The 13,468-nt window shown below is 40.7% G+C and overlaps 1 protein-coding gene across 1 annotated transcript in view; it reads right to left on the reverse strand.

The window, feature by feature from the left end:
- Window positions 1–2,699: 2,699 nt before the first annotated feature.
- The window catches only part of Glrx3 (glutaredoxin 3), a 35,228-nt gene continuing 24,459 nt past the window's right edge, over window positions 2,700–13,468 (reverse strand). Inside the window, exons 7-11 of the mRNA XM_004625569.3 lie at window positions 11,044–11,101; window positions 8,721–8,773; window positions 7,022–7,061; window positions 6,842–6,934; window positions 2,700–2,889 (exon numbers count right to left, since the gene is read on the reverse strand). Of these exons, the coding sequence (XP_004625626.1) occupies window positions 2,839–2,889; window positions 6,842–6,934; window positions 7,022–7,061; window positions 8,721–8,773; window positions 11,044–11,101 (295 nt within the window). The 3' untranslated portion in view covers window positions 2,700–2,838. The remainder of the gene's footprint in view (window positions 2,890–6,841; window positions 6,935–7,021; window positions 7,062–8,720; window positions 8,774–11,043; window positions 11,102–13,468) is intronic.

A 13,468-nucleotide genomic window follows, 5' to 3' on the forward strand; every position in this document is an offset into this window, starting at 1 on the left:
GAATGTCAGATCTCAGAGGCCAACATAGTAATCCCAGAGAGAAATTCAACCTCTGTCCCTACAACTGTCCTTTAAGCAAGTGACTTATCTCACTTAATCACTCACCTGCAAAGAGAATCTTCACCACCCATCTAGCTTCATTCACTGGGGGTTTTCCCCTGTGATAAAATCAAAGTTTTTAAAAAATTAAAAAGGTTTTTAAAATTCTATCCCCGCAGTATTTCTCTGAGAGGACACAAGTTCCCCACAACTTTCCTAACAAAGAAGTTGCATCTGGGCACAAGCCAGGAATTAAAGGCCTTCCCGTGAGGGCCCCTATGGTCCCTACTTAACAGCTACTTCTAGAAGGGCAATCAGTCCTTCCAATGGGAGGCCTTATTTCCTGGGGATAAAAGGGACTTGGCCAGTTTCTTATCACAGATATAAAGGTACTTCATTCCACATAGGCAACTAAAGCCAATGGCAGATGTCTCCACTGAAGGCCTACTCCAGTACTAGATGCGCCGAGTGCTTCAGACGTAACTCTCTCCTCACTTCCACACTGGGGGTGAGGCTGAGAAAGCTGACCACTCGCAGGTCAGCTCCATGGCTCCTGTTCCCCAAGCACCGAACTACTATGCAGACTGGACCTCGGCCACCACTAAACTTGCTAATCACATCTCAACACACCTACTTTCAAGTTTCCTCCCGACAAGCACTCCACAAATCATCACACAAAATGAGAGTCACCTTTCCTTGTGAACTTATGGGATTTTTCAAATGCCCAAACAACTTTGTCCCTAACATTTGACCATTAGTAATTATAATTTAGACAAAACACATATCAAAGGGCAGGCTCAACTATAAAGTCATTCACAAGCTATTCTGTTAGAAAATTTTAAGGGGAAATTTAGTCAGGCCCAAGACTCTTTTTTTTTTGTTTTGTTTTTTGTGGTTTTTTTGGCAGAACCGGGGACTGAACTCAGATCCTTGCGTTTGCCAGTCAAGCGCTTATCCTACTGAACCATCTCCCCGGCCCCTCAAGACTCTTACTTGTTAAAATAGTGCTAATAAAATCAAGGTAGGAATGCCCATCAGTATGCATAAGCAAGATTTCTTGACCATCTCATTTAGCCAGAGACATCTGGCTGTCACTCAACTTCCCTGGAGTAAATGTGGCAGTAACAAACCCAGAAGAACGAAGGATAAACCATGCAGGATACACACACACTCATACGAACCCATGACCTTAACCACACACTCAGCCTGAGGTCGACACCAGCTGAGCCGGGTGAGGAGGCTTTCCTGAATTCATGAGCCATATAACACTAGCAGAACAACAGCCTCTGGCCAAAATAGTGCTTCTCAAATTGGAGGTGCACACTTAGGCTAAAAATTATACATTTTATTTAACTAAATGTGCATGAAGAGGGAAAAAATAAGCTTAACAAATTGTTATCATAAAGGTATTCTCACTTTGGAGAAGATGAGGTTAAAATCAACTTAGGGGCCAGGGATGTAGCTTAGTGGCAATGTACAAGGCCTTCCTTGAGTTCAATACCAAGTAGTACATACATACGTGCTGTATGTAAAGAGTTTATGAAGCATGCAAGATAATTATAAATCCTTTCTCTATTTATATCCCCCTAAAAACAATGCCTTAATAAAATTTCAAAGTTGTACTTCCATCTGCATTTTAGGAGTTTTACTTATTTATCATTTTCAATTGAATTGTTTTTACAAGTCTTAAAAGAGACACATGCAGAGTAGAAGGAAAATACACCGCGATGGCCATCCTAGCTCCCTATAGGCAGAGAAGGCCTGTCTGCCTTTCAGGACCTGCGAAGACCGCCCTCTGCAGCACATGCCCGCCTGCCCACCCACAGCAGACACAGCCTGAGGGAGAGGCAGCACCAGCACTCTGGTGATGGGCTACATGCGCTTCCTCCTTGGCTGCTTTACCTCAATTACCAACCTGTGTGTCCCTTACTTCCCACCATGCAGGATCACAGAGGCTTCACTGTTCAGAACAACAGGCAGGGATAATTTAATAAGGATCACATGCGACAAGGGGCCAAAAACCTTGCTCTGCGACACACAGCCATGGGGGTAAAGCCTCTTCACGGAAGCGGAATGAGGCAACTCTCTTTTCAAACTACTTAAAATTTAGCATCAAAAGACAGCTGAAATTTTCCAAATGTTCTTGACCTACTTGAATGAAGGTTAAATCAATATGATTATTACAATGATTAAGATAAGCTGTTATGCCTCAAACATTCTCTTTGTCATGATTACCAGCTCTTCTAGTTTTTATTTTAAAAGTGCTTGCCACCACAAACTCAACAAGGAGTCACTTTTCTCCTGAATATCCTTAGTAAGCCGCTTCCAGTGCAGTAGCCATGAATCTGAAAGGCAGGCTTCCTGTGCAGCCTCCACAATTTCACCAGTGCAGAGCTCAGCAGGAAAACATTTCCAGTAAATTTTTCCAGAGCTGTAAAGAGACCTCTCGCCAGTGAGGGGAGCCATTGGGCTGACTCGAGAGCTGCTCTCAACACTGCGCTCCATTTTCTGAGTGTGCTACAAAACACCCACAGAAAAAGACTTCAAGTGGATTCATTACAGTAACACTTAACATCTCTACAAAGATACACTTTTTACACATTTTAACTGAATTAAGATGTTTATTGCATACTATTTTTGGTGGAAAAAATGTAACATCATTTAGCACAACCGTGTGAAATACACAAAGCATAACTGTTGAAGAAGCATTTTTCTACTCCTAGTCCACTTCTGAGGACCAAATCATGAACTGCTCCACTGTAACTGTCTTGCAACAGTTGGTCACCATGTTGAACATTCTTAATTTTCTCCTCTCAGTATAGGCAGCAATTCACCATTTTCTTTCAGTTCCTAAAAATAAAAAGTAACATCAATGTATATACATACACAACGATGAAAACATATGAACTGTCTGTCGCAGCTTGCATCTTTATTTCAGAACCAAAAGAAACACCTATTGAATGAAAGCCCCAAGCTGCCCGACATTCTCAAGCTAAATATAAAAACAATACACTGCCCCTGGGCATCTATTGGGGACTGGGTCCAGAATCCACGAGGCTACCAGGATCCAGAGGCTCGAGTCCCAGGCATAGAATGGCCAGTGCTTACATACAACCTGCATACATCCCCCTTACACTTTATCTCTAGATTACTTACACACCGTAATGATACACAATGTTGCTATACTGTACAGCTTAAAAAATAAAGGGCCTGTACACCCTTTTTTCAAATATTTTGAATCCTTTATTAGTTGAATCCATATATACAGAACTATGGAAACAGAGGGTTGAGTATACATTAACAGATTACAAACAGAAAGGGAAATCTTAAGCTGGACGTAAGAGTGGCGTGGTGCAAGCCAATAATGCCCCAGCGCTCAAGAGGCTGAAGTAGGGGGAGCTCAACAAGGTTAGAGCCAGGTTGAAGCCCCCGCCTGAAACTGTACGGTAAATAAATGAAAGCATCCAATGACTGATTCAACAAGGCCAGGGAAGGAAGGAAGGTCATAGATAGGGAAGTACACTCAAGGACACAGCCTGTTACTCCCACTCCCGCTCTTCCTTCACAGGCAGTAACAGGCTGCACTACATTAACAAACCTGGAACTTGTCTATCAAGAAACTATAGTACCAGGAAAATGTAAAGGCCAGAAAATATTACAAATATTTAATGATTCATAAAAAGACAAGCTCCAAAACAGCTTCCACAGACTATTTCAAACTAGTGAACTGTGGAGAGCTGCGAAGGACCGCGCCTACAAGATGGCGCTGGTTTCTGCCTTCCACCCCCCCACCCCCCCACCCCATCCCCTCACCCCCCCACCCCCGTGGGTGAGCGCTCTCTGTGCACAACAACTCCTTATATGGCCAGGGCTGCAGTCATGATTCGCTTCCGCATATGCTGGACCCATGGGCGATCCCCACGTGGCGCACTGGGATTGGGCTCGGGAGTATATATTTGCCAAGGGCTGGGGGATTGGAAAAAAAGAAGCAGCTTGCAGTAAGAGGCCTGAATAAACCGCTGAAGGAAGAGCTGTGTGTTGCGTCTTCCTTGCTGGCGAGGTCGCGCGCAACAGTGAACAGGTTCTACACTTTTCAGCCACCAAGTCTATAATATGGTAATAAATGAGACTTTCTTGTTCAAAACAAGTATTTAATTTGATGGAACATTTCAGATTATCACTAAGCAACATAAATACCAGTCAATAAGACCACTAAGATTCATACAACCTCCTCTCTGGATTAAAACCAATGAAGCTGATTTTGCTATAGACAAATCAGACAACCTTCAGTGCCATCTTGGGATCTTATACCTATTAAACAAATAGACATCCTGCTATATCAACAGATCTAGCAGAAAGAAGTTTCTTGAGCAGTTTCTGAAGGCAAGCAGTCTGCAGCTCAGCAAAGAGAGTGGGTGGTGTCCACATAAGCCTGGACTATTATGTAGCTGGCTTCACAGAGCTCTACCATGTGTGCCCACATGTCTTCATCTGCCAGAAGACAAGGATCATTGTCTCCTAGGCCGCTGGGGAATTCCACGAAGTCATCAACACCATGCACCAGAGCATGCGCCTAGCCCACTGGCAGAGCTTCTCAGCAGCATCATTCACATGAGCCAGCACTTTGAACAGCAACCTGACTGAGCTACACATTCCAAGTCACTCTCAACAAACTAAGTCCAAACACTGAACAGCTGTGATGAGTACTCACTTTTGGAGAAAAGATTAGTTACTGAGTATAAAGTAGTAGCCATCTTTCGCAGGATACCATATTGAAAAAGTCATTGAGCTACTGAGTAATTCATTCATTTATCTAGTCACTCAGTCAACAAAAAAAGTACTCCATGCTCCAACAGAATGCAGCCAGAATTAGCCAAATTGGAACATGTTTTAATTGAATTCAAGATGAAAAACTGCACTCTGCTAGAAACAAGCCAAAATGGCAATCTAATAGCTGCTTCTGTATTATTATCTCAAGGAAAAATGTTAATAATGCCACAGATTTCCAAATGTATATGTTCTTAGCAAGTGAACATAAAAAGTCACATAACATCCTCTTATATATCTAAAAAGATGTTACTCACGCAGCTTAGCTTTCAAATTAAATGAGATTTATTGATTGCATCTTCCAAGAGTTACAAATGGCTAAGGTATAGGCTATAAAACATGCAAACAAGAACAGGCTCAAGAGTATTTGTGGCTTGCAGACAGACTGTGTCTTACTAAAGTAAGATATCTATATATAGGTATCTATCCATATACACACATATATAACAAATGTAGGTCTATTTCTGTTGTTTCCAGGCTATTCAAAAGACACAGTGTTTTGTTTTCTTGTGTTTTTCCATCTTCAGAAATGAGGCCCATTTACTAAAAGAAAATGCCTCACTGGCTTATTTCAGAGGTGACATCCAACGTGGCACTGAGGAGGAAACAAAGCTGCATCCACAGGACAAAGTCAGCCTCTGGAGTCACAGAGCTCAAGCACTGACTTCATAAAATATGCTGGTCCGAAGTACTGGTTTTCACTTTAGTGTGAGACTGGCATTCCTTCATGTCATAAAAGTATGTGTTAAAAACTTTATTTTACAATTTCACTAGAAGTGGCACTACTGACTACTGTACTTGTTCTCCATTAAAACCATCAAAGACCTGACCTTGGAGGACAGTCTCTACCTGAGCAGGCAGGAGGAAGGCCTGAGGGCAGTCTCCAGCTCTGACAGCCTCCAGTCTGCCTGCTGTGGCAGCTCTTTCACATCCTGAGGAACGACACTCCTGCCAGTCCTCCCTACAGGACTTCCCCCGCCACACTCCCTAACACACTGCACAGGGGCTACTGCACTGTGGTAGAGAGTCTGACGGTTATCAAAGCTACAACTTTCCTTTACTGGGCCAACTAACTAAAAGAGCTATAAGGGACACAGGTGCTAGTAAGTACTTGGGACTTCCTTAGGTTCCAGACATTAAATATAAGAAAAGTCATGTCCATTTAAAACACACTTGAGAATTTATTTAGAGAAGCCAAAGTAGGAAATTAAAAGTCTTTCATTCAAGTAAAACCCACTTAAGTTACTAAACTATAGAAAGTATCAGGAGAAATTCAGGATGTACAAGAAACAAACAGTACCTTGTGTAAACACGCTTACAAACTAATAGCTAACAGTCTTAGCACCCAAGCCAAGAGCCCTGTAACTACTGCAGCACAAGGAATGGCAGCAAGAACTGCAGCTCCTATGACATGGCTTCAGGGAGGCGCGGAAAAGGAAACGGCACACAGCAGAAAGCAACTATGATAACAGATAAAAACTGGAGCAAGGATGGACACTTCCTTGCTGGGAGAATCTACAGATTTACAGGCAAATTAGGTATTGATGAGTGGAGAAAACAGATGTAATTATACAGTTAAAAGAACCAAAGCTAAGAGTAAAAGGTAAAGGCCGAAAGAGAGGTAAATAGGGAAGAAATCTCTGTAAGACTGAGTACAATGAGAACAAAACGAAACGCTGCAAACCTGGCCAGAGCTCCAGCTCTCGTGAACGCCAAGCTACAGAGGCTGGTACTGGCTGGCAGCTGCTAGGAGGTTCTGAAGAGGGCCCAGAGTGCTAGGGAAGGAGACCACAGGCTAGTTCAGGTAGAAGGGTAAACAGCCTGGTGCTCCAGGGACTGTGGGAAGGATGGCACACTACACACAAACTGCCACAGAAAAGGCTGGATAAAAGAGCAACAACCTCAAGGTTTCCATTCAACACAATTTCTAAACATCAAGCTTTTCACTTCTTGAGGACAGCAGATGAGACGTTACCTTAACAATATCCAATCCTCCAACGAGCTCCCCTTTCACATACAGCTGAGGATACGTTGGCCAGTTGGAGTACACTTTCAGTCCTTGCCGAACCTAAAGAAACAACAAGAATGCTGAACCCTTCCTACCACATCCTACAACTGAAGCTATGCAAAGGATGAAACAAAACCTAGAACTTACTTCTTCATCTTCCAATATATCAAATGTTTCAAATTCAACACTACAACAAGAAAAAAATCATTTTAAAAAGAATACAGTTTTAAATAAAACTTGTAAAGCTTATTTGTTGGGGTTTCTTTGTTATTGTTTTTAAAGATAGTCAAGAAAAGTAAACTATTGCTAATAAAATTTACCACAGACCAGTGGAAATGATTCTGCTTCTTAATCTCTTTGGTATTATATACAATACATCATCCCAAGACATAAACGTATCTGGATTTTATGTACACAATACTGGATAAATGAGGGGTCAGTGGTTTTCTTAAAGAACAAAGAAAGGGGCCGGGGAGATAGCTCAGTAGAATAAGTGCTTGCCTGGCAAGCACAAGGGCCTGAGTTCAATCCCCGATTCTGCCAAAAAAAGAACAAAGAAAGGGCTCTATAAAAATGACCAAAAAGCGCACCAGCCTCTCTTTCAACAGCCCACCACAGGAGTAAGAACACAGCAGGCCTGAGATCACAATCACAAACAATACCTTCTTCTATAAAATTATTAAAATAATTCGAAGACATTAACTTTTTTTTCCTTTAAACCTTAACACTTACTTAGTCCTATGCTGCTCAGTCAACTACTTTCAATCCTCCCCAAGAGTTAAAAAATACTTTGAAGATTACTTTCCCTATATTTTACAGATTTAGGTAATTGGATCTGATTAAAAATACAATTAGAATGCAACTTATTTTAAAAAGCAATCATGACATTAAAAAATAAGTGAAAAATATTTGACAAAAACCACAAAACACACAAATAAATGGTTTTGTTTTTAACCACAAAAATCAACAACAATGTTCTCACCTGGCAGTTTCATCACCAAGTAGATAAAAAGCAGCTGAGAATAAAAATCTGCTGAAATTTAAATTCACTAACCTCCCCTCTCAAGTCTTGGTAATGGGCCATAATATGTGCCCATCAGTTTCAGATATTTCAAACAGTACTTTAAAAAAATTTTAAGGGGGGCTGGTGAGATGGCTCAGTGGTCTAAAGCACCTACTTAGAACAAGCTAAGCTAAGTAAAGCAAAGAGCAGGGACCGCGGTTCAATCCCCCAGCACCACATGCCAGCCAGCCCCGCCCCCTGATGGGCTGAGCTGGCCACACACACACACAATAAATAAATAAATGAACAAATGAATAAATAAAAAATTTAAAAAAAAAAAATTTTAAGGGTCGGCCAGATAGCTCAAGCGCCTGCATAGGGGTTCAATCCCCAGTGTGCTGTGCTGGCCCTGCCCCCACAGCACGCTGAGGTGGCAACTGAGACCAACTGAGGTGGCACATGCCTATTATCCCAGCACTTGGGAGGCTGAAAACAGGAGAATCACTACGAGTACCATCTACATCCAATCTACGTAGCGAGACCCTGTGGACCCTGCACCAAATACAAAAAAAAAAAAAAAAAAAAAAATTTAAACAATGTGTAATGCAGTCTCCAGAGAGTATCTTTACACTGTGAGAATATTGGCCAGAAAATTCTATTTTGCTCTAACCTTCTAATCCAAAGCATTCACAAAACACTACAAAAGAAAAAAGCAAACAAATATGCAGCAAAATATTTTAAAATAATGAACCAATCCAGATGTTAAAACTAATACACTACCAGTGACAGAACTGAAAACTTGAAATTTTTTAAATACACTATTTGAAAACAAGATTTACATACCTGGTACTATTCAGTATTTCCAGAATTTGTTTGCTAAATCCACATTTTGCCTCCTAAATTTAAAAGAAAAAACTTACATTTTATCTATCTCAAAGGTCACGTCTGCAGCTAGTACCTGTCACGCACACCAGAGGCACCGACCCAGGCGGCTCCCGCGCCATGCGTCCACTCTGCTTCTGCTGCTGCTTTATGTCCCCTCTCCCTCAGGGCTGACCCATCTGGACATCGCCCCACATGCAAACCACAGGCTCACTCTACTCCATAACCCTTAAGATGACATGTGCTCTAGTAGCTTATAATCTTTATGCTTGAAAAGTTCCCTAAATCAAACCTACGTTTTCTATAGAAACTTACTTAATTTCATTCCTAATTTATACAAAATGATCTTAACTACTTAACCTTTTCGCAATAATTTAGACAATTCTCCTGTTCCTAAATGGACCTTTAACTCCCATTCTTATCTTTTATCTTTATATTATAGAGGAACCAAAATGTTTTGAGCTAATGGAATGCATTTTTCATGCCACATAAACCCCATATCCCAACAACCTGGTGGAAATGATTTGACACCACATAAACATTTCAAAAGTTCCAACAATATGGTTTCCAAAACAGGAAATCTTTCTGGGCTCCCAGAAAATGATGAAAATGTTGAGAATAAAAATCTGCTTTCTAAGATCACGAAGAAAAAGAGACTAAATATGGCAATACATGTCTTTAATCCCAGCATTCTGGGAGACTGAGGCAAAAGGCTCACAAGTTATCCCAAGTTCAAGCCCACCCTGAGCCCTTTAGTGAGACCTTGTCTCAAAAAGGACTGGAGATGTAATGCAGTGTGAAAGCCCTGGGTTCAATCTCCTGCACCTAGCACCGAAAAGAAAAAAAGTACCATTATTGAAAACCATATATAGATTATAATTATATATTTATATAATTATATCATTTATTATAATGATATAATTTGCAGTGATGATAAAGAAACTTTTTTTTTCTTTTGGATACTGGGGATTGAACCTGGAGGCTTTGCACTGAGCTACAATCCCAGCCCTTTTTTTATTATTTGTTTGCAAATTGAGACAGGGTCTTGCTAAATCACTAAATTGCCCAGACTGGGCAAGAACTGCCTCAGCTTCTCAGATGCTAGGATTTAAGCTCGTTCATCACCACACTCAGCTTTTCTTCTACTTTTTTTTTTGGTGGAACCAGGGATTGAACTCAGGCTCTTGTGCTTGCCAGGGAAGTGCTTATTCCATTGAGCCATCTCCCCAGTCCCCGTATTTTTTTTTTAAATGTACAATAAACTGGTCAAAGAATCTGGGATCTAACAATGATTTCAACTTGCTGAAATTTATATTATATTTCTTGTTATTATTACTTTCATTATACTAATTACATTAATTAGTTATGTTAATTAATGAGTTTCATTAGATTAGTCTTATTAACTTCCCCACACATTATGGGAACCCAATTCTTGTGAAGTATTATTAAATCCATTTACAAAAAGAGCAAAGTGAAGCTTTTTCTGGTTAAGTCACCTGTACAAGGCACCTTACCTAACATGGGGAGGCTTCATCATTCCATCTGCCTGACCTTTCAAATCATTAGTTTATCTGCAAAGTAGACCAGATCCTGCCCAGCCTTGTCTACTGACTAACAGAGAATTAAACAAAATACATCATAAGTGACTATAGCTAAGTTTTGGAAATTTTCATTCCAATCATAGTCTGAAAGATAGTTTTGTTCAAACTATCAGTGGGAGTGACCTATCAAACTTGCTACTCAAACTGATGAAAATTAGTACATACTTTCACCAACATAGCTACCAGAATCATCCCATCACAGATAAGGGTTGTGGATAATTTTACTCATCATTCACCAAGCACACAGGGAGCACACATGTCACACCCAGCGTATGTCCCAATGAGGACACTTCTGCCAATGACTGAGAGGCAAAAAACATATGCCCTATCAAGTTCCCCTATGCTAAGGAAGTATACTACAGTAATCCACACACTGAAACAAAGGGTAATGGAATAGCAACTAATACTGTAGAACCAGCAAAGTGTTAACAGTGTTGACCACGTTAGCTGACAAAGTTTGGCAGCAGAAAGAAATGCACCCTGCTGAGATGTTGATGATGAAGTCAAGCAAAATGCAGATTACTTTGTTTGATCTCCATAAGCACCAATTAAGGCCTGGATAACTTCCTGATACCACTACTGCTTCATTAGCTAAAGCTAGGAAAAAAAGATTTAACTGTCCCCTTGTTGCAGATGTTAACATCAAAAGAAATTACAAATAAAACCATTTTTGAGTTCTTTACCTGTTTGTTTCCTTTCATAAAGAGCATCACAGAAGCTTTATTTGTCAGCACTTTGAGCCTGAAGAGAGAAAATTGATATAAAATGGCTCAGCTCAATTATTAAACACCACTTTTGCTCCACTTCATGAGTAACATGCATATTTGAGGGATAGCAGTATGATAGTTCACAGCTTTGAGTGGTATTAAACAAGCAAATGCATTGACATTTTCCTTTATTTCATTCTCTCCCTAAGCCACTGTAAAACACAAGATAGCTTTTAAGGCAACGAATGTTCCTTCAAGTTGCAATTTAAGCCTATCAACTCAAGTACTAAAAAAAAAATAATAATAACCAATTCAGTAAGGAATTGTTCAGTAGGGGACCTATATATCGAGCCCATCCAGAATGTCTAGAACTCGATCTGTGAATTCCATTTCCGATTCTGACGCTATGCTCTGCTCTACATTCCTAATGTTCACGAAGGCAGACCTGGAGGGTTAAAGCATTAAATCTTAGAATATCAACTAATGCTAGCTGCTAAAATCAAATACTCTCATTTTAACCTTATACTCAATATCTCATACCATTTCCAAATATCACAATCTAGCTCCTGTCAGAAATTTTAGTCATCCATATTTAACTCATCACACATCTCAGGATACGTCAGTGTGGGCACAACCAGTCACATCACCATGTTCTCATTCCACCAATGCCATGGACAGTTCACGTCTCAATCTCCTTACAGAGTAGCCATAAATGAAATGCAGAGATCATACACAAGGCTTTATCGCTTACACTCCCAATAGAGAGGATGGTTAGCCTGTTCTCTGGAAAATGGGGTGAGACACGGAAACCTAATGCTGGCCCTGACCACTCCACCAGTGACCCAACCAACCAGAGCCAAAAGCCCACAAGAAAAATTCCAGCCAAAATATGCATCACCTATGCATCCACAAACTACTTTCAGAAGCCCTTCACCTGGTACTCAAAACACCTGCACTTTCCTTTCTGTGACTCTAGCCAATTCTAGCATTGGCTCTTTTGGTGTCCAAAGGCCCAGCAGATTTAGAAATAGCATGTTATGAAAACAGAAAGTTTGATGGAGACAAAAACATAAACAGAGAAAATATATTCAAGAAACCCAAGGACAATACATTGACAGCAGTCAGGCACATGAGAAGCACAGCGGGCTCTGCAGGCTGCCCGGCCTCTGCCAGCCAAGGGCATCACAAGGCTCCAGGAAGGACAAGCGAGGACACGCAGAACCAACAGAAAGAGCTCATTCAAAAGGCAGGCTCGGTACAAATCATGCGAGAAAATGTGCCATTAAAGGTTAGTTTGACATTCTAGGACTACTTTATTAATTAAGGACAGACAAATGAGGTACTCATCATTAAACACTTTCAGAAACGCTCAAAATGTTAAATAAATTGAAGAAGTTTATTTTACAAAGTCAAGCCTTAACTAAGAATGCTTGATATTCTGGTGTACTTTAAAATAAACTCCCTTTTTAAATCTATAAATTTTCAGGTATTACAAAAAACATCCCTAACGTCTTTCTACAAATCAAAGTCTAAAATTTCTAAAAGATAACTTCACCATAATCTCATAAAGCTGAGAATATACTATAAAAGAAAGAGATTTCACAGCTCCAAAATCTGCCTGAACTTTAAGTTACCCTTGTTTAGAAAGACAAGTACAAGTACTCAGAGCAGTTGGAAAGTGTAACACATAGGTAACATTCCAGCTTCTACGGTAGGATCACAGCTGCACACAAGGACACAAGTGTGCAGTGCTTATGCAATAAGCAAGAACCAAAGCAATGGGATCTTGGCTCTCAAATGCAGAGGGGAAGGCAAACCTTGGCTAGTCCACTAAAACTATTTCCATAAAAGCAGGAATATCCTCCACACAACTGCTAAACTGGTACTAAAATTTCCCCTGCCAACTGCGCATGACCTGCAAACAACAAAATTATGACTCCCAATAGGCAAACATCAATTGCTTGATTTCCATATAGGAAGAGCAATGTGAAATCTGAGGATTCAAAAACATTTTTACAATAATAGGGCAGGAATGACGGTACACATACATAATCCTCCCAGCACTTTTTTTTTTTAATGTATCTAGGACAGGGTCTACATAGGGTCTACAGGGTCTCACTACATACACTGGACTCATAGTGATTCTTCTGTTTACAGCCTCCCAAGCACTGGGATTAAGGTGTGTGCCACCACGCCCAGTCTCAATTGCTGTCTCAGCATGCCCCGGGGCAGGCCACCACAGCAGGCCAACCTCCGGGGCCCTGTGTCTGCCTAAGCAGGCGTTTTAATCCAATATCTGGCTGGCCCTTCAGCACTCTTGAGAGTCTGAAAAAGGAGAATCAAAAGTTCAGGTACACCCTGGGCAACCTAGTAACTTAGCAAGAACCTGTCTCAAATAATA

Source organism: Octodon degus, unplaced genomic scaffold, assembly GCF_000260255.1.
Source record: "Octodon degus isolate 3935 unplaced genomic scaffold, OctDeg1.0 scaffold00010, whole genome shotgun sequence".
In the NCBI taxonomy this organism is placed as follows: Eukaryota; Metazoa; Chordata; class Mammalia; order Rodentia; family Octodontidae; genus Octodon; species Octodon degus.